Source organism: Bradysia coprophila, unplaced genomic scaffold, assembly GCF_014529535.1.
Source record: "Bradysia coprophila strain Holo2 unplaced genomic scaffold, BU_Bcop_v1 contig_358, whole genome shotgun sequence".
NCBI lineage: Eukaryota > Metazoa > Arthropoda > Insecta > Diptera > Sciaridae > Bradysia > Bradysia coprophila.
The window spans coordinates 5,345,097-5,367,831 of NW_023503616.1; the positions used below are offsets into that span (position 1 = coordinate 5,345,097).

The 22,735-nt window shown below is 32.7% G+C and overlaps 1 protein-coding gene and 1 long non-coding RNA gene across 2 annotated transcripts in view; one reads left to right on the forward strand and one right to left on the reverse strand.

Annotated features, from left to right (window-relative positions):
* Positions 1-1,355, reverse strand: part of LOC119081525 — a 298,236-nt gene extending 296,881 nt beyond the window's left edge. The window contains exon 1 of the long non-coding RNA XR_005088498.1: positions 1,188-1,355. This is a non-coding gene — a long non-coding RNA (uncharacterized LOC119081525). The remainder of the gene's footprint in view (positions 1-1,187) is intronic.
* A 2,206-nt stretch (positions 1,356-3,561) lies between these two features.
* On the forward strand, positions 3,562-20,333 carry LOC119081450 (carbonic anhydrase 7-like). The gene is made up of 6 exons (XM_037190388.1): positions 3,562-4,170; positions 10,692-10,739; positions 11,727-11,891; positions 13,843-14,087; positions 14,145-14,372; positions 19,647-20,333. The coding sequence occupies exons 1-6, from the start codon at positions 4,122-4,124 to the stop codon at positions 20,079-20,081; spliced, it is 1,170 nt and encodes a 389-aa protein (XP_037046283.1). The 5' UTR covers positions 3,562-4,121; the 3' UTR covers positions 20,082-20,333.
* Positions 20,334-22,735: the final 2,402 nt, after the last annotated feature.

The window sequence follows — 22,735 nt, forward strand, 5'->3', positions numbered from 1 at the left end:
GGCTCACTCATCCAAACAAAACTGCTCATACTTATGAAATAGGCTGTTTAAGGTCATAAGGGCTATTCACTTCACTTCTGTGTATTCGGTATATTACACACTCATTACAGATTATTTGAAATGCCAACTTGATAAAAACTATTTTTACTATGCTGGTGCATGTAATAAGGCTACTACATGTATAGGCAATAACCTTTACATCACTCGCATAGTAAAACGTTATACTACACACGGGAAATAAAGTGATATCTCGTATCACGATGAGTGAAAGTACCTCGGGCTGCCGCCCTCGGATACTTTTTCTCATCTGGATACGAGATATCACTTTACTTCCCTTGCATAGTAATGTACTATTATTGCCTATCCACCCGGAATATTGTTGTTACACGTACATTTCCCACCCGCGGAAAGCGGTCGTTACATATGGGAACTTTTTCATTACATCACAAGTGAAGGAATATTCATATGAAAATTCATTACATATCAGCAGATTTTCATTACTTATCAGTAAAAATCTATCACATGAAATATTCTTTAACACTGAAATCGAAACAATACTCGCGATGTTATTTTGGTTTTGATATCACAAACTTTGTCACTTGAATTAAATGCACACCAATCTAAACAAATTCATTAAAAACTTTTAAAAAAAAATTAAATAAAAAACACAAAAATAGCCATAATTTCAATTTTTTCAACTTCGACGAACACCAATGGCCGCACAATTTTATTTTTGCATTTTTCACTTATTTTCAAAAACACTTAACACTTTTACTTTTATTATCATATATTCACTTCACTTCACAGCAAAATTTATTGAAACACCACCAAAATCGACAAATATTACACAAAATATGAATCTAGCACTTCACAAAAACAAAACAGTCGAAGTAGTTTGTCAACATGTCACCAAAACAGTAGTGTTGCCAGTGATGCTTTCGGGATTAATATAATGAAGAAGTGTGAGCCGATTTCATCAGCAGACTAGATTCGTTTTTAAACGTTTCAATGCAACAACAGATATTTTTGTTGGTTTTGTTGTATCTGTAGTTTTTATGTTTAGTATTAGTCTGGCAGTGAATGAAATAGCGCGGCATAAATGTTGTGAAATTGTGCATTAATTTAGAATAATCTTTTGAAATTCAAGAGTCTGCCTGTTGTCTACTGGACCAGTGTTCCAGGAACACTTTTGGTTTTGAACTCTCAGGTCCTTGGGTGGGAAAATGTACTCGTAACAACAATATTCCGGGTGGATAGGCAATAAAACAGCATACATTGGATGCTGCTTGGTAGTTCATTACACTCGGAATCAATTTTGTGAACTCGCGAACTCACTCGTGTGGTTTTAAGCAACTCGCTTTGGAAACGGTTACTTTGACTCGTGTAGTTGCATACCTCGCCTTCGGCTCGGATATGCAAACTCTACACTTGTCAAAATAACCGTTTCCAAAGCTTGTTGCTTAAAACCACACTTATGAGTTTGGCTCGTATCACAAAATTGATCCCTCATGTAATGAACTACCTCCGCAGCATCCAATGTAATCTACTATTTTTTCTTTAAGTTAACATTTCAAACAATCTGTAATGAGTATGTTCAATAAAAAACATCTATCTTTCAAAATTTGTGTGTATCGATATCGAATATCGAATATACAGAAATGAAGGGAATAGCCCTAGATATTAGATTACCCCTTGGAATTTGACAGCAAAATATGCAAAAATGTGCGTTGCATTCGCAACATTTTTGTATGCTACAGTTGTCAAAGTCTACGGGTGATTGAGAAAATTTCCTGAACTTAATAGTTATTTAAATCACATGGGTCGAAAAACGATTTTTAAAAATTCGAGGTGTATGTGTGAGCTGAGAGGGTATTGTAACATGAGAATGCGTGTTTGTGAACCGAGGTTTACCGAGGTTCACAATCGCATTCGAATGTTACAATACCCTCGAGGCTCACACATACACCGAGAATTTTTAAAAATCTTTTTCGACCCGAGTCATTTAATGGCTTCGAAAATCACGAAAAACACCAAAAATTATCAATTTAATCGAAAACTAAGCACCAAACAAACACAAAATATGTCGATCACTTCAATAGCACACAAAAATATTGCACGACAACGATTCTTGACAGCATTCGTTTTTGAAGAGAGAGAAGTCTCTCAGTTTGCTATGTCTACTACAATTATGATCGATTTGTATCATATACACGGCGCTTTCCAGTTTGTTAACTCTAGGTTAACAATTTCCAATATTTCATCCCTAGAGATTACAAATTCCAATATTTCATCCCTAGAGATTACAAATTTGTCTATGTGTTAGCGGTGAACATTTTGACATTTTCTAAATATGCGAATTCGATTTAAAGTCGTATTTTCGATGGAAGGCGAATGTAAAAAATCGTTTAATTTTTTGTATCTAATGTAATGCTCATTCATTTTTCGAATACATCATAAATTCAATTCATTGTTTTCCTCGAACGTGCCAATATAGTTTCGAAAATAATTCTTCTTCGTCCGGACAGATTTTTTTAGGTCTTCGATTTCTCTCTTCAGTCCAGGGCATTGCATGATATGTTCTGATGTTTGGTCTTCTTTTTCACAGAACTTGCACCAATTTCAGTCAATGCAAATGTTTGTAAAGCAGATCGTGTCCCGTTCGTATGATCAGTTTTGTTTGTATGAGTGGATCAGAAGTAAATTCATAAAATAAAAGAAATAAATTTCCATTTCGACTTTTATGAATTGTTTTCAGTATTTTAATTGCGCTAAGATGCCCTGTGGCCGGTAGAAAAACAAATTGTTAGATATAGCCTTTTTTACAGCGGCTAACAATTATAGCCCAGCAACTATCGAGAAATTTAAATTAATCCAATCCACATTACATTCCATATTTTTGTCAAAAGCACTATAGTTGCATTTATTAGCGGACTCTTTTTCAAATACCGAAGTTCAATTCAAGTTCAACTTTTGCATTGATCAATTCTCAAGAGTGGCTGGTTTTTAATAATTAGCCACTGTATTTCTAAACATTTTGTTTTTCATAATTTTCAAGATCAATTCAATAATAAAGATGGAAGAAGCTTTACGGGAATCGGGGCAACTTTTCGTCGTTGAATGGCAAGAGCAATTCGTTGAATCAAATAACTTGTTGCTCGTGAGTGACTTGTTTGATTTGCTTCCGATTTGTATAGCCTAATTGCGTAATATAGCCTTCCTTTGCAAATAACTTTACGTAAGAACCCAATTAGTGGAAACGTGTTTGAATTTTAAGATTTTTTAAATAGAAAAATATTGCGCTCAGCACTACAACGGTTCATTGGTCGAGTTAGGACAATGACATACACTGAAAGTTTATAACGAAATCGATGAAAAACACGAAAAAAAAATTTTAGACCGAAAATTATGCTGCGTTTTTATTGTAATCCGATTTAAATCACTCGTTCAATAAAGGAAAATGCAGCATAATTGGCGATCTCAACCACACAAAATTGCCCGTGTGTTTTCAGCTTTAAACTTCCCCGTAGCTGTGTCTTCTTTGTGTTTTTTACCGTTTATAGTAATTTTTTTTCTCCAGAAAATCATCAAGAACATGACACAAAAACTGAACTAAATCGCATAACTTATTTACAATTTGCAAAATTGTTTTTGAACAATTATGCTATTGTATTCGACGACTTAACAGCATGTGTGATATACTCGTCCGTATAAGTCATATGTGTATATAATGTACCTAAACCACAAACGGTTGAAGACCAACAATAACAATTATATATACACACTAAAATTCAAACGGAATATATTGTACACTCATATAAATCAATCTCAACAATCGTCGATCCTCAGTTAACCACGGTGTATTGAATCGATAAGTTATTAGGCAGTTTGACTGAAATGAAAATTATTTCGAGACATTTTTTTTAAAGAATAGGTTGAACTAAATGAACGTCAAGTGCAATCTTTAAAGTAATTTATTTTCGGGGTTGTCTTTGGACTCTAGTTTTGTTAAAAGAAACCTCGTTTACTCTCTCATTATTGTGATAACAATTTGTATTGTGTTTGTTGTGTGCAAATTCACTCATTTTTGATAATTTAATTGTGTATGTATCAAGTTTTTAAAAATGCATAACAGCTGGTTCTTCTGCTATGGAATATTAGTATTCATGACAGGTAAGTGGAATTCAATGATTTTAGAACTTTACAACTTTTAATTGTTTCCCAAAATTATTTCGGATTCCGTGCTTTCGTAGCCGTTGGTTTCGAATTATTTAATTTGAAGCCATAATCTAATGTTCTCAATCTGATATAATTTAATAGACCATTCTGTCGGGTTCTGAATTGGTGTTACTTTCACCCTCATTTATTCATTTTCTCAGTGAATAATAAACTAGGATTTTATTGATTTAAAGTATCTTGGCAATGACATTATAAAATGAAATTGCTAGCAGTTTACAGAATATTTCTATGTTTTTCAAACAGGGCACCATTGATTGGTGGTCTGGAATATATACTTACAGACTGCTCAATGATTGATAATTCATTCTCGTGGAGAGAATTAAAAACTCTTTTTTTTCAAAATCACAATTTCTTTAATGCTACCAATTATAATTATGAAACATGCTTTTTCTATGGTCAATTATTGATTTCTTCGGGTTCTTAGTATTCATGTTATGTGACATGTTGTGCTCAAATTTTTGGACGTTTTGATAGTATCTGTCTTGCTGTCAATTCTATTGTTCATGCCTTTCGGAAGGGTCGAAAATTTCATCAATACACTAACTGACACTGTTCTGTTCAATCTTGACCATGACTTTGCACGCTTTTTTAATAAAATATGTTTAGGTATTGTTGAAGTGCCATAATGAAGTTACATTTGAATTAACTGATTAGAAATCATTTGGTGCTGGCATTGGATTCCAATGATTCCAATGATTGGAAGTCTAATTCAGAATATGTTTCGCTAAATCAAATAATGTGACACGCTAACATCAATTTCGCAGAATATATCATAATCATTTTTGATGCTATTTTCACATCGATAATCTAATTCAGAGCTTCAAATGTTGAACTATACAATTATTCGCATTAAATTTTGTGAGAAAATTCAAAATTAGTGTTCGCTTAAACAGCATCTAACGTGCTTACGGTCTGTGACCAGATAGTCAATATATATTTACTATTTGCGTAGATGCCAAAATTGAGATTAGAATCGTAAACACTTTTTTCGTATTTCATCACCTCTTATGAACACAATTACGTTTCTTAAGTGAAAGTATAAATTAGTTAAAATATTTCTTAGAAATATTTCCGCTTCCATTGCAACATTTTAGAATGTCATAAGTCGCCGAGCATACAAAACTGAAATTGCAGGTTTTGGATGCTAGAAGTCTTGTTAAAATATTTTTGTTATACTTTATGACGGATGAAACATTTAGAGCTCTTATCAATTAATTAAAATGGAAATCCATTAGATAAATAAGTTTAACTGTTATGAGGAAGCTCAGCCTGCAACAACCTAAAGTTAATATTAGTAGAATATCTGTTCGATTAGCAAAAGCATCAGAAAAATTATTTTTCAATAAGCTTACATGTAGTTTTCATTATATATTGAATATAAAGAGAATATAAGAATGGTCTCTCATTATTGGAACGTTGCTTCATTTTAAACTCCTTAACGACATACAATATTGAAAAGAATGTTTAATCTTTAGTATGTCAAAGGGTTGTACGTGGCACACTTCTAATTGACACTAAAACGATTGCATATAAAAAAAATCGACATAAAAACTTTTAAAGTTAGTCGAGATGGCACAAGCAATTTTTCAATAATTTTGTTTACTTTCTTTTCAAGGATATTCTGCCACACAATCATTGTGTCACAATGTGAATGAACCTTATATAAAGCTAACATTGCTTCAAGCAAATATTTGCTTTGGATGCAGCATTTTCAGCATAATCAAATTTGATTTACGAGAACAACTCATAGGAATTTCTAAATTCAAATCCAACGAACTTAAATAAAGAAATTGCAAACTGTTGGGATATCTTGATAGCATATAGTGGAATCACTGTAGAACAACTTCAAACGCTATGCTTCAGCATGTTTCATCATGGGTCAAACGATGTAAAGAATGTCTTAAGCATTACCAATTTCCCGAAAGGAAAACGTTAATTGCGGATTATACGTCATTGCGGACAGATTTCATTTTCAATTTCTTTTCGTGAGTTTACCTTACTAAATAAATATTCCTTGTTCCAATACTCTTGTCCTCTTTTCCAAATTCCACTCTATCGCGTGTTGATTGCATTTTTTTTCACTGACTGTGAGTGTGATGGAATCACAGAATAGTTCATGTTTTCTTCGAAATTATACTAATTCTGTTGACAATGACAGTATTATTCGTATAATGGGACCAAAGTCAGAGATTCACTTTTTACGGTCCGAAAAAGAAATAGAATCAGGTTATTTTTATGATAGTTTGTGTCCCAAATAAATATATTTAGCACACTTATTATCGAAGTCATATAATGAGTCACATTTCGTATTATTTTTTTACAAATTTAAATCCAAACAATGAACTGGTTTGATTTATTTTCGTGTAAATTGTTATATGTTAGCAACATTAACTTGTAAAAATATTGTAATTATATAGAGTCGTGTCAGTCAGTGCTTATCAGACGTCATTGTCTACAATCTTAATATTGAACAAATGACAAACATCACAAGTCATTCCTTAAATAGATACATATGATAATAAAGTGTGAAATGGTATTTAACCAATTAATTTTTGAGTCTTTAAATATTTGTTTTTATTAAAACTTACTCTGATTCTGTTAGCACGGTTATTGTGTTCAATAACGAAATTGTTAAGGTATCCAGATCTTGTTTACTTTGTATCAGTTGATATGGTTTTAGTCATTTCCGCTGTAGACGTAAATTTGATCCTAGAGAGGAAATAATATACTTTACTTACTGCACCACCAGGAAATGAGTCTTTACTTAATTAACATGAGCATCAAATTTCATTTCCAGGTGACTCCTTTTTATTTTGTCTTGTATGATTACACCCCTCGCCTTCGGCTCGAGCTACAAATGCCACACTTGGCCAAATAAAATGTTTTAAACAAGGACGTAGTATACTATTCAGTAACATTGTTTCTCTGGGGAGGTAAATAGAACATTATTTCATGCTGTTCGTATCCATTTTTCATCATAGATACGTAATGCATGCAATGAGTAGAACCATTTCTGATTTTTTAGAACCTTAAGCGCCTTAAAACTCCTTAAAACTCCTTAAAATTGAGTTAAGTTTACAAGTTAAATAATTCTACGGATAAAGATGCAAATAAAAAGAAAACCACAAGTCAAATTCAATTAGATTAACCTTTTGCTGACAGCATTAATAAATCCAATGATGAAAATGAAACATCACATCTATCCGAACCGAAATGTGATTATCACTTTGCCAACTACGAAGTAGTAAGTAGTTCGCATCTCTCTAAATAACATTATATCATCTTCAGTGCATCAGCAAAAATTTCGCAGGTCATAACAATTTTTATTGTCTTCAGCCAGTATACTGAACTAAATTAATCACTTCATCGGCTTGACATAAATTATTACGATTCAACAGCATTCGTGGAGATATGACTTTGGATCTGCCTGTAAGGTCTTTGCCTTCATATATGACGTGCTATAGATTTTGTATATGTGCACATCATATGTTAATAAATAATTTTAAATTTAAATTAGAAATTAAATTTTATAATTCACACTTAATCAATTAATTTGTCGTCTAATGTATGTCTTCTTTTTTCTTGTCTAAATTGATGGTTATTCATTCACATGTCATTCTTATTATTCAAATAAATTAGTAAAACAACCAACAGTTACAACATATCAAACGAAGTTTAAAATGAGAAAATTACAGGCAAACACGCAATGCATTTTACTTGAGAGACTTACGATGTATTTTTTTTTACAATTTATGTTTACTGATGAAAAAGCCACTTGAATTTGTTTTGGTCGATTTTAACAAGTTTAACTTTCATTCGTACTTTCAACAGTTTTTTTTTAGTATTTTCTATTCCAAGTTTGTAACGAAAAAAGAGTAAACATAAGCTTTCACGTATTTATTGTGAAAAACATGTGTTAACTACAAATCTCTATGCAGCATCTGAGGATATATATACACATGTATGCACACAGCCTGTTAGGGAAGAGTTGGTGGAAGTTTAATTATCCCAACTATTTTCTTATGTAAACTATAAGCCAAAACTATATATATATATATAGGAAAGTAGGATGATTGAGCATGAATTGATAAGATCCACTCGGTGACTTTGCTAAAGAAAGCTGCTAAGAAAGTAGACTATTAGGTTTGTATGGTCATAGGGTAAGAACCAATTCTACTAGATACTACTATTGTTTAGGTAAAAATTATTTTCGTTCGTTTTGATTAAATACCTACAATCAAAAATAATTGCAATTACACAGTGTACATACCTTACACAGTGAATAAAACGATAACGCTCATGCAAGGTGATAATAATCACACTTTTTCAAACGAAAATAATGTCGCGGCGGTTTGATCTAATTTCATTAATTTGTTGCGCTATGAATGTTTGAACATAATCATCATAATGCATTATTATGCATTTAAAATCGTTAAAATCGATTTTTCAGTTGTTTGACTATTTTTTGCGCATTTTGATTTCATTATGTTGGGGTGAGTTCAATTTTTATTTACCTGGCGCAACGCTACACTTTATAGAATGATACTTGAAAAAGTTTCTTTTCATTTCAATGCCATTGTAGAACGTTTAAATAAAAACAACTGACGAGAGCTTGAACTTAAACTTGACGCATAACATAGCAAATAATGTGAATGGAAGCAGATGCATTCACTATCATTTTGATATTATAATGTATTTATAACAAAATGAAAGCATTGATAGCAGTTCGCTTGAATATGCAATTGCAAACAGAGTTACAATGAAAATTGGAACGATTTCTTTAAATCAATGTAAATATTGAATGGTGCCGCATACGCTGCATTTGAATTTTTCAAGTTTGTAAAACTCAGGACTCATGTTTTAGCTCGCGTTTATATATGTGTGCTTTTAACAAGGGGTTCCGGGTATTGATCGTTACTTTTAAAATATTTAACATATCAGCATATCATAACTTGGACAACATTCAGTCCTTCTCTGGTAAAGTTGGTATAGGTGATGTATACGCCTGAATTTTTAATGTATGCTTTCGTTCACCACAATAGAGGGTAACAAATTCTACTATCTTGTTTAAATTAGACCGTGTGAGCTTTCAGATTCAGAGATAATAGTGAAAATAATATTATTCGTATTAGTCGCTGGAGTGGCATCTGATAACTCCACAATAGATGATATTTCCAATTGAACTGATTCTAAAGAATAGAATCTATCACTGCTGATTGCATTTGAATATAAAATAAAATATCGCAAAAATAATTACATGTATGTGGAGACTATACATTATGTGAGTAATGTGTAGATGATGTATGAATGATGTCAATTTAAAGATGATTACAATCGCATTCAATGTTTCTAAACGAATAGTTGGAAAATCTATTCAAATATAACCGCATTCCATACTAATGTTACCAAATCGTACCGTTCTGTCCAATAATACTTAATATTAAAATTGGAACAGCTAACATTGTAAGGGTACCAACAAATTCGTAGGAATGTTTTTTTCCGTTTTAAATTTTACTAGCATTACTTTCGACGCCCACAACATATAATAAATATTATGCACCTGTGTCCAAATGTTTCTTTTGACCGCCGAAGGCGCGGATCATAATCCAACTCGTCAAAATTAACGTTTGGGCATTTCATTTTTTATGTATCGATGCAAAGATAAACCCAAACTCCTTCTCCGAGCTAATGCATAATGTTAGTCTTATACCACACTTAGAGACATATAAAATCCATTATATAACTTGGGATAAAAATTAAAAGTCCCCCGATTTCGTGTGTTTATTGACCTCGACTATGGCTTGGATCAACAAAATTCACACGAAAACTCTTCTTTTCATCTTTTTATCCCTAGTCATTTAATAGTATTTATGTGCCTCTGAACAATACGGCGTACATTATGCATCAGCTCGGAAAAGAAAATTCGGTTTATCTTCGCATCGACACATAAAAACTAATATGTAGTTGTGTTGAAATGGTCATTTTGACACAAGTACATAATAATTATTACATGTCTAGGGATAAAAAGATAAAAAGTAGAGTTTTCGTGTGAATTTTGTTGATCTGAGGCGAAGCCGAGGTCAATAAACACACGAAAACGAGACTTTTCATTTTTATCTCGAGTTATGTTATGGATTTTATATGCTGAGGGCGTCGAAAGTTGTTCTTAAAACATGAAAAGTATGGTTTTCGACGCATGTATTGTGTAAAATACTATAAGTTTATAGGTGTGGTAGAAAGTATTTCATTCACTAAGCCACCAGGAAATGAGTCATTTCTTCATTGACATAAATATGTGTTGAGAGCTATATATCCTACCTATGTTATACACTAATTTAATTACAAGAAGAATTTACTTATAACTTTCAAATGTTACGTTAACTTATATAAGTGCAAATCGAAATCTCCCTATTTACTCGCTTTACCACTAAATTTACGATTTTTTTTCTTTTCAGGATGTCAAATTTGTTGGTCACAAGATTTTGGATACAATGGAGAAAAAGGTATTGTCCTATTTTTCATAGTTCTTTGTTAGTTATATTTTGAAATGGTTATTTTTGATATAATGTTACGTAGGAAACACTTTACTGTCGTCTTACCATTCCTTTACAAAAACTAAACAAAGTGATTTACAGTTTTTAACATTGTTTCGGTTTCTTGTGGTTGTAGACGTAGACTGTATATTGTCGCACTGATTTATTCTACAAACTAAACTTTTATCTTTTAAGTGTTTCAACGAAGACTAGTTTAGGTGACCTATTGTATTCATTTGTTAAAAGTAAATTGTTCGTTAGGAATACATCAAATAAATATCATAACTTTTGCATACCGAAAAGTTTAAGCAATCGGTAAGAGTATAAAATCAAATCCCATATTTATTGACTATGGAAACCATCACTTGAATCTCCAAAAATGATTTAATTATTCGAAATTAAGCCGGTTAGTTAAAATCCAATATTGTTCGTTTGGCAGGTATGCTATACATAACATTGCATAACATTAAAGTACCGGTGAATATACCGAGAATTAATACTCTTCTGTATATTGCACAAACACGAGTGTAACGAGTGTATGTGTAATATACAGAAGAGTATTAATTCTCGGTATATTCACTGGTACCTTATAATGTTTTATTGTATTGCGGAAACGATCAACTTATCGATATATTAATGTAGGATATATTTACCTAGATAAATAATAATGACGTCATATCAATGGAATAATTGAGAGAAATAATGTTTGGTATAATACTCCGAAAAACAGTGTTTAATGTCGATATATAGACCGCAATGCAATAAAAAATATTATTCAAACGATGTTCCGTTCATATAGTTTTTTGACAAATGAATAGTGTAGTTAACAATCGGTTTTTTTTTCTCTGTTTTTGCTGTACAGTAGCTGCTTCCTGTACAAAAAAAAAAAGATGAATGCAATCCGTGTAATTAATTACAATTACATATTTATGCATTAATAACATTGTAATTTCACAGGTCCGTCACATTGGGGAGAACAATACAATGAATGTACTGGAAAACATCAAAGTCCCATTAATATTGATTTATTGAGTGTAAAACGTGTTGTTTTACCATCACTCAAAATGAGTGGGTTTGATGTGCCTCCCGAGCGAACGGTACTTAAGAATAATGGGCACACAGGTGAGCATAACATCATTTTACAATATTTGATTGGGGAAAAACCGATTCTTATTATTATTGCAAGAATTTTCGAACGAAAGTTTAACAATCGTCGTGACAATCAAAGTCGAATCATGTGATACCATCATGTGACTGAATATCATTTAATATCAGAATAAAATTTCCATGAAGATTATTATATCTGAACATTATAATCGACAACAATACCGCCGAAAACTTGCACTGTATTCATTCAGAAAGAAGTAGATAGAATTCTGCGTCCACTTTCTTTTGTTGTCTGCAAGAATGATATATTTGGATTTAATATATACAAAGACGTTGCTAATAAAAAAAATTAGTTCGCAAGAATGGCAGCGACAGAAAACGAGACTTAATAATGGAGCATAACACAACTTATTATTACATGGAAATTCGACTTCAATTTGGAATTGTGATGCAGTGGATGAACGCAATTGAATATATTTGTTCCTTGTTTTTTAGGTTTCCCAAACCAGCTCCAAGGAAAAAAGTTTTCCAATATTTGTTGCATCAAAATTAATTTCATTAGGTTTTCTTCATATGATATTACAACAAGATTGATTTGAGAATAAAACTCATCATGACATAAACTCGAGGAAAAGTGAATAGTTTTTGGAGTGGTAGTTGTCGTGGTTTGTATTTTAGAATTTGTATATTCCTTTTGGCAAACGAAGGAAGTTTTTTCTTGAATAAACGTGTACGAAATCCATCAGAAATGCCAAGAGGGATTCTTTTGAAAAACCACCTACCGAAATCGGACCCATTTCGTCTGGAATGGGTATATATAGCGCTTGAAAGGTCTTTTTCGACAGGTGTAAGTTTAAAAATTAAATATCAAAACTTTCCGGCCACTAGACACTTACGTAACCACTCTTCTTATCACTGCATCATATTTACTTTATCATCGTAAAATTGTGGTACAACAAAATATTCCAGTCAAATTTGTTTCCGCTATTCTCATGTTATCTCACGTAAATTACAAGTACTTGTTTTATAATGTTATTTTGAACGGTGCTTGCGTTTAGTCCGATTTTAAGCCAATAGGACCAAATACGGAATCTTTAATAATTACAATCTTTGATATCCCGGAGCTTCGATTTTAATGTTGGAAAAATATCTGATCACTCGAAATACAGGTTGACTCTATGCACTATGACATCGGAAAAAACTGTTGGCGATTCACATAGCAATCTCATCAATTTGTAATCATAGTAAACTTTAGTCAAAATTCACTCGAACCTGTCTCCCAGATTCTTGGACTCCAACAAAAACTAGCAATTCCTTTGACACGTACCGTGAGAATTGGAATATCTCAGTAAAGAGACAATGATAAAACTCAAAAATGTTAATATAGAGTTTGTATCTAATGTAACCCGGGATGTAAATATTGGAAGTATAATATTATTAGGGATATTGGTACATCTATACAAAAAATCGTATAAAAACGATAGTTACCTTCATATAAGATCTAATGACGTCGGGTTTCTAAAAAAAAGTAGACAAAAGAACATTGATTGCTGACTGGCTTAATGCTTCATCTAAACTAATGGGTGTATGATATTGATACCTTTAACATATCGCCCGTTATGTAAGCAGTTCAATAACTTGTCGAGAAAAACAACTTCTTTTTTGAAAACAATACTCTTGCATAAAAAATCGTATACCTCGTGCTTCGTACAAAGTTTGCAATTAAAACGACACACGTAATTTCGATTTGCGTTAACGTTTAAAAAAAAATCCACAAGATGAGATGCCAACCGAATAAGTTATTTTAGTCATTAACAAACGATTTTTTTATTGTTTTGGTACAACAAATTTTTCGTTTATCGTTTTTATCGGTTTTTACGTACATAATAGCCAATAACACACCTTTAACATCTTAACAAATGAATACATTAGCATAAATGATTTATTTTTCAACAAAAATTTCCAGTCATGATCACAATAGAATCACAAATGAAACCAACAATTTCCGGTGGTCCATTGGACGGTGATTATGAATTTGCTCAATTTCATTTTCATTGGGGCGATAACGATACATTCGGCTCGGAAGATTTGATTGATGGCCGAAGTTTCCCAATGGAATTGCATATGGTGTTTTTCAACAAACGTTACGTAAATTTTAAGCAGGCAAATGATCATCCGGACGGCCTATGCGTCTTGGCATTTTTCTATGACGTAAATTGCAGTAAAAATTTTAATTGATTGTGAAGCTGACCAATTTCCATATTTCAGTTACATGACAAGGATAACAAAAATTATGACGAATTTTCCGAGATTTTATCTCAAGTTGTTCATCCAGAGTCAAATGCAACATTCAGTCAGCCGCTATCACTATTTGAATTGATGCCAGAAGATTTAGTTCACTACTTTACATACAATGGATCATTGACGACACCGCCATGCAGTGAAATTGTTACGTGGATTGATTTTCAGGATCCGATAACGTTATCACATCGGCAGGTGAGAGACCAATAATTATTATTTTTTATTTGCGTTGACTCCCGGGCATGCCCAATAATACAAAGAAAGTAGCGATGTGCTTTTATGACTATCCTTACTATAACAGGTATCGCACACACAATAAGAATTCTTTTAGGAATTATAATACCGATTGGACTTTGTTTCTTTTATATACATACTCAATGATTGGTACCTTCGTTAGTCAGTCTTTTTTCTGAAATGCAATTTCATCCGTCACAGTTTTGTAGTAATTTATTGTAGTTCATTCGAAAAAATTTACTAACTTTATTCCCAACATCAGCTACATACTTTATTCCAGTGTCAGCGCGTGTGGAAATTCACGCTATCCGCGGTATCCTGGATACCGGGAAGTTTTCAGAAAAATTCTTTAGATACCGGGAAATCGAAAAAATCGCGAAAAATATGTGGCGAAAAATGAAATTTACGATTTTAGATACCGGGAAATTTTACTCGGATACCGGGAAGAAAACAAAATTTCCACACGCGAATGTCAGTGTCATACAAGACGTCCTTGTTTTCAATCACGATTACATTTGAGGAGAGATATATGCATGTATCGAAAAAATTTATTTGGGAAATGCCTTTTATGGCGGTTAGGTCATTAGGTGCACATAACGTTTCGCGCTAAAAGTCTTTTACACCAATTCCGCATCTTGCGAGTCTAGACAAAATGATTAGAATGATGAATGTCTTCTGCTAATTCTTGCAACCTTCAAAAAGTTCATAATTTTTTACGTCTGTGATCCTATATCTGTATTGGGAAGTGTATGATTAATTAGCACGGTGAACATTATTTTTATTCAAATAAGCTGAATAAAATTAATTAATTTTTGTAACATGCGAAATAAAATCTAATAAGAACTGTTGACATAAAGACCACAAAGTGTTGTGTTTCCTGGCCAACAACGACGAAGTGCTCATTTCAAAAGTTAAAAGCAAATTATTCCCTTTCGATCCTACATTGTAAACCAAATCAAAATTGAAATTGAAAAATTGAAATTAGAAACGAAGGTTGGAATGACAATTTCCCATTATGTTAAATCTTAAAATCAACATAACATCAATCAATAGTCTCAAAATTTAAGTGTTCATTAATACAAATAATTATGCTTACGTATGTACAAGCTAACAATTTTATTCATTGAGAGTGGTGACTACTGAGCATGTAATCGAATCCCAATCGCAGCTCCCAACGATCGAGTAAAGCTAGGTTATTAAATAAAGTTCTTTTGATTAATGATTGAAATATAAATAATTACAAATTGTGTGGCGAACCAATGGCGAATGACCATCTGCTAATTGCGTATTATAAAACGATTGGTACTATCAAAACCGCCATCATTACCCATAATGCGAATTCAATTTATATCTGTTGAGTTTTGTACATTTGTATACAAAAATTACCATTCAAAATTAAATTTGTTTGGTCTCGTCACTTCCACGTGCTTTTTTGTAATTAACAAAAATGTTTGACAATTGATTGCTCGTGATTTATACGACATCTATTTAGAACTAAATCCAAAAATAGTTGAAAGTGGACCAAAAAAAACAACTCTCTTCTACCTAGAACTAGTTTTGCCTGATGGAGTGTAAATGTAAAAGAATGGATTTTAATTAAATTGATTGAAGTGTGTTATGTACGTTTAGAGTACAATAATATTACACCAAGTCATTTATTACACAATTGATACTGTAATCTCAAATATCCGAATCAAACCACTCACTACAATGCATTTCCGATTGTTTGAGTTAAGTGGAAAGACAATTACTTATTTTCTTCAATAAATGCTTAATGCAATAGTAATTTTGTTAATTCTAAACTACAGGTACTGTAATAAAAGTAGATTTCATTATGCAAAATTTATCTTTATCCGAAATTACTTTCAACCAGTAAAAAATTGTGTCGACACAAGGAAAATTGATTTCAATTCAATTGACTTTTTTTATTGGAGAAGAACTTTATCAATTTTCTTTATCCTTTATCCTCTTATCAAGGCAAGGTTACGAAGTGCACATAAGCGTTTCGTAACTAGGTAGAAGTTTTTTTTTATAGAATCAGAAATCAGTCGTCTTTTTTCAGTTCATTCAATATAAAATTACAGACTCAATTGAAAATGAAGTGAAACGAAAGTTTGCTTTCTAACTTTGAGTTGCTTACGAAGGCGGATTTTTGTGGTAAATTGAATGTTGTTTCACATTGATGTATAACGAACAATTAATCGAGAAACGATTTTTTTCGCCTGTTAATAGATTCGATTATAGTTCAAAGATCGGTAATTTAACGAAGAATTGTTATTTTAAATCTATTATTGTTGGTTATAAGAAGATGCGAGTCTGTAGTGTCCCGTCACTTCGAAAATGTATATTTTATAAATTTGGAAGTTCTTCTTGAAGTAATCACGTGGGACATCGTTATCGACTTACAACACAGATTCCGCAGAAAAAAACATAGCTAACGCCGACCCGTACGAAACACCTATTCGTATCAAAAGCCTTAAATGTGAAACTCTTTATTTCTCTTACTTCATACTCTTCTCTACTGAAAAGCTATTCGCCCTTTAAAATCACTTACATTATCTTTCTTTGCCTTGTTATCATATACAAATAAATTGTCGGAGGCAATACAGACAGCCCCGTACGAAATCAACTTTCATAAATTCCTATTTAAAGAGCTATATACCGCTATATTTACCTATATTTCACTATAAAAAAAAACATTCCACAAATGAATTTGCTATTATATAGCTCTACATGCCTGTATATTGCTCAATATAGCTGTATATAGATATATATAGAAGTCCACATAAGGGGTTCCTAAAACCCCTCACACATAACCAATTACTTCTCTGTTAACAGAAACTCTCTAAGTACCATTTTTCCCAAGATATTTCAATTTTACTAAAATCCAATATGGCCGCCGGCAGCCATTTTGTTAGGAGACCGGAAATAGTTCTGACGATTTACATTCGTTAATACCTTTCAAACAAAAAAAAACATGAAATTCGGTCAAAATTTACTCGAGATATTGACAAAATACTCCACGTTCACTGTACGGCCGAGTAGCCAGATAATAGCTCACTCCAAGAGACCTAGCTCACGCTCCGGACAACATAATTTCAAAAACTTTTTTTTCCCTGATTGGTACGGTCAATACCTATCTAATAAAGCTAAAACAGACGAAATATGTTCAAATGTGGCAAAAACTGCTTGCCGCCCTGTGCCTGTTTCACACCAAGGGGTCTAACTCACGAGTCGGTCATCCGATTTCCATAAACTTTTTTTTTGTCGATCGGTATTGTAAATACCTTTTATTTTACGTATCACTTACAAGTGTAACGTTTAAATGTCTGGAGATATCTTAGAAAAACCGTAAAGCACTTATTGGGCTACAGCTCGGGAGGGGTTGATCCAAAATCACTCATCTTCGAACTTAGCCTGTCTTTTGACATTACCAAACGGGAAAAAAAAGAATTTTACTCAAGTTATCGTGCAGACGGACAGACGGAGAGACGGACTTTTTTTTCACTGATTTGGCATCTCTAGACAACCACAATAGGTTTCCCCTTACTCAGGGAGTCCAATTCGACGTGTTACAAACGTATGCGTAAACCTATAAGACCCCAGTACTACGTACGGGTCTAAAAACTCAGTATTTCAGTTTGTATAAGCTGTCTTTCAGCTGGTCCCTGGTATACAGTCTTTATGTTTGACTCATACAAACAATAGCTTATAATTGTGGTGATAAACAACGTGTGAAAATTTTCTTTTTTTATGAGTAGATCCGCTGCAATTCCACTAAAGACGATTCATATCTAAACTGTCCCACTTCCCACTGTACTTCGAATCAACGATTTTAAAATTGAATTTTTAAAAACTTCAAAAGTTATGATTCCTATCACAGAGGCTGTGTGTTATTTTCCTCGTAGGCAATAATAGTTGCACTTTGATAACAGAGTCTTTTACTTGCCAGTCCTAAAGATGCACAAAATTTGTGTCTATCACAAATTATTGTCATCAATCCATGGACAACAATAAAATCACTAAATTGATCAGAAAAATGATAAATTTTTTTATTAAACATTTTATTAAAATCATTCATGTAACCTACGGGTTGTAACAAATGATAAATTTTATGTTGAATTTCTCAGAATTTAAAAAACATTCCGCTTTTGTGCGGTTGGCTGTAATTTAGTTAGCACACCAAATAGTCAAAGTGAACTAGGTACTGTCAGTAGTTTCGTCAACTGAAGAGATCTATAAGAGGTTTTAGCGAATGTTAAATTTCCAGCACAATTTCCAGCCTCCTTTAGGGAGGTCACACACACACACACACACCTTTTCCATAAAAACAAATTCACCAAACATTGTTTGTCACATTTAAACCGAATACTAATTTTTTCACTAAATTCACCAAAATTGAATTTGTATGGCGTGGTGAATTTTTTGCATGAAACGTGGTGTGTATCTGCATCTGCGTGACCTCCCCAAAGTATACAGCCTTGGATACAAACTCTCGACGCTCATTTTAAAGAGATTAGAGACTTAGAAACGAAATTTTTCCTGAATGCAGTGGAAAAGGAAAAGATGAACTCTGACAATTTTATCAGAACTAGTTAGGAAAATACTTAGTGTATGCAAAAAGTGATAGAAAGTGAAAAGTTGCATATATCGAGTGTGAATTTCGTCTAAAGTCGAAGACGACACCATAATATAACCTTTAAATAATATATCAGTGAACCATATATTATTTATGGACATAATCTCATTCTCCACTGTGTGCAATTATTATTTTCATTTCAATTTTTTTTCTCTTCCATTGTGTACTTAATAGTACTTATGTAAAGTGCCAAAACTTAATTTTTTTACCTTACAAATATCGACAAAAATAAACCATTACGAGGTACATACTCTTGAGTTTGGCTCAATGAACGTATAAATATTACAACGAACTGTGATTATTTGCTGTGTTTGACAATATTTGCTGAAGAAATTTGGACATGGTTGTTAATATTCAAATTAATTAATCGTTTTCGACTACATAAAGACGTACCTTAATATCTTTAGACGCTGGAGTGCTATCTATCCATTTTTCTGTTTAATATTTTGACTTAGGCAAGAAAAAAAATTGATTGTACCATACTGCCAAAAACTAATTCGAAGCCGTAACAGAATCAGTTGTAATCTCGCTACATTTGAACGTTGCCTTCGTTTATAGATATGTCTTAATTCTGTCTTTCCTTTTTTCCTTTTCAGATTCAAATGTTCAGAGATTTATTAGACGAAGAGGGACATATTTTGACCCACAATTTTCGACCAATTCAACCAATTGGTGACCGTATCGTCCTATTCAACATCAATGACAACGATGACAATACTCTTTATAGAACAGACTTACCGACGGATGATATTGCACCAGAAGTGAACTCTGCGGCAACACCTGATAAGACAGATTCACCCGAGGATGATATTCCACCAGAAGTGGATTCTGGAGCAAATGACGACTTGTCTGCTGACAATAAGAATGTGCTCAATGATTCACCGGATAATAATTTGGACGACGAAACGGTTGACAAAGAATTAGGCAAGAAATCAAAATTGGAGAGTGGATCTACGACTCACTGTATACCGGGGTACCTGTTATCAATGACAATTGTGATTTTTGTTCTAAGTAATAGACGAATGTGTTAAGATTTTTAACAAAAAGAATAAGTGACCAATGTTAAACCTAAGAGAATTATTATGTAAGGTTTAGATAAGGTTTCAATAATTTATTGTTGTATTTGTAAACAATTTTTCAATGACAAGTGACTCATTGAGCCAACGAACTTTTTTTTTGTGAATAACTGTGTAATGTTAGAAATTAATGAGTGACAATATGAATATTTGAATTATGATCATGAAATATAAGCTGTTTACTTTCATCGAAACTGATAATTACAATAATTTCAATTTTAATGCATTATGTATACTATAGTAGTTAGCATATAGCAAATCATCACACAAATTTTCAATGTCCACCAGCCTGTCTGGAAAACTTTGAAATTTGAGTTAATATTACACAGCGAATACAAATAACAATTTTGTACTTGAAAAGCAAACCATCCGGTTTTTCATTAGTTGTCAATCGCACTCGTAGGCAATTCTTACAAGATTTGCTTCTCATTATCTCTTCACAACTGCAGTCCGATTTCTGCCCAAAGTAACAAAACGACAGAGATGCTCAATGTATATGCTACGTTCAGCCGAAACCATTTAAGCTCTTAAAGGAAGTATTGACAATCTTGTACGAATCAATGAAAGCGAAACTTAATTTCGGATAGGATAATTGCTAATCTAATGCTAAACAGATAACTTTCCTCAGACTTTTTCAAACATTGCTCAATCGATATTCGGTACATTTAGCATGGTTAAAGTGCAGAGCTCGTACCGTAGTATGTTGAATTTCAACTTGACCTGAAACCGCAATACATGAAAATTGCAGTTCAGATTACGTACTAAAATTACAATCATTAAAAGTTTCCTATGTGCGGAATGCAGGGCTTACTTTAGAGAATTTTAATTCTGAAAATTCCGAAAATTCTGAAAAAATTCCGAAAAAGTTCCGAAAAATTCTGAAATAATTTTTCGGAATTTTTCAGAACTTTTTCGGAATTTTTTCAGAATTTTCGGAATTTTCAGAACTAAAATTCTCTAAAGTAAGCCCTGGCGGAATGAGCACCAGTTGAATATCACCAGCTGGATCTGCTAACACACACTTATTGTATGATTAACAATCAAAACACATTCTTAACAATGTGTTTACTTCATTCATACGTGTTATGGGCGCGCATAGATGACGTTAACGTAGAAATGCACTGTGTGTAGGTTGTCTTTGAATTTTTTACAATACAAAGTATTTTTGTTTGTGCACCAGCTGGTGATATTCAGCTGGTGCTTATTCTGCACATAGGAAACTTTTAGCAATTGTAACTCATCTGAACATTCTGATGAAATGGCATTCTTAACAGTTAACACTTAACTGCTGCGTAAGTTCTCCTGGTTCTTGCTTGAGATCTAGAGATTTCTTAAAAGTGTGTGACGTGACATCCGTTTTTAAAGTTTGTTTAAATAATGCGCAAGAAGCTTCTTCTAGAACTAGCACCGAAATCATTTGCCATTTGTGTCGCATATTTATTAAGACTAACAGTTTGTTGTAGAATAACATTTTTGAGTATATGGGGACTTCAGGCGTCAGCTTTTCTTATATCAATACTTTTGTAAGCAATAGAAAAAAGACTTGCGTCATCGCTTCCTCTTTTTTAAGATGTTTTTTGTGTTACTCATTCAAAAATATCACATAACTGCAAATGGCATTATATGTACGTTTTACCTAATCGGTGATCATTAATCACCTGGGATTTGATAACAGAGTTATTATACTTTCGATGTGATTTCGTCGAATATACATTTCGTATTGTGTAAACAACACCTCACTATTGGAAAAAACCACTCAACATCATAGCACGAAGTCCGGAGTCCACCTGCACGTGCCAGTATACATTCAGATGAAGAGATGGTAAAAACGTGTGTGGACAAACACACCAGAAGAAATTACGATGCCAACAATGAATACTATTAATAATATGGTTTAGGCTAAGTTAAAATTATGATTGATCAATTCAGACATGACCCGTTTCAATAAAAAGATAACACGATCTCTCCTTCAAAAAAATGATGAGCATTGTTAATTGTTCATGAAAAAGTATATTTTTCTGGTTCCAAATTTTTTAGACATTTGATTGATCGTGAGTTGCGTGACGGTTTCTTTTTTCATGCAACTTCATTTTTTGATAGATCAGTAATTTACAAATTTTAAGGAATTCTTTAAGAATTTTATGGAGCTTTTAAGAATTAAATTCCTAAAAATAGGCTCTGCTACAAAATGTTTCGGCTTTTTTATATGAAATCCAATTTGTCTACAAAGGAACTACCCTCATTTTATCTTTGAAAACAGTAAAAAATTTGGCTTAGGCTCTTCGGAGCCAAATAACAGACTATGAAGAGGTATGTTCCATATCAGAAGCATATTAGTCAGCAAAAACCTATTCAACTTTTTTCTATGATAAGAGCAAGGAATATCAGTTGGATCGAGTCATACCATACTGCCTCTGTTTTTCGATGTGAATTTTTTCAGCATATTCAAACACCGGCTTATCTCTGCTAAAGATTTGATTAATCAGTTTAGCATTAAGAGATGTCGGTGGAGTGTTCGAAATTCTTCGATACTTCAATACCGAAAGTACTGTTATCGGTGAACACGCACTTGAGACATTTGATATTCAATGACTAACATTTTCCTGTTA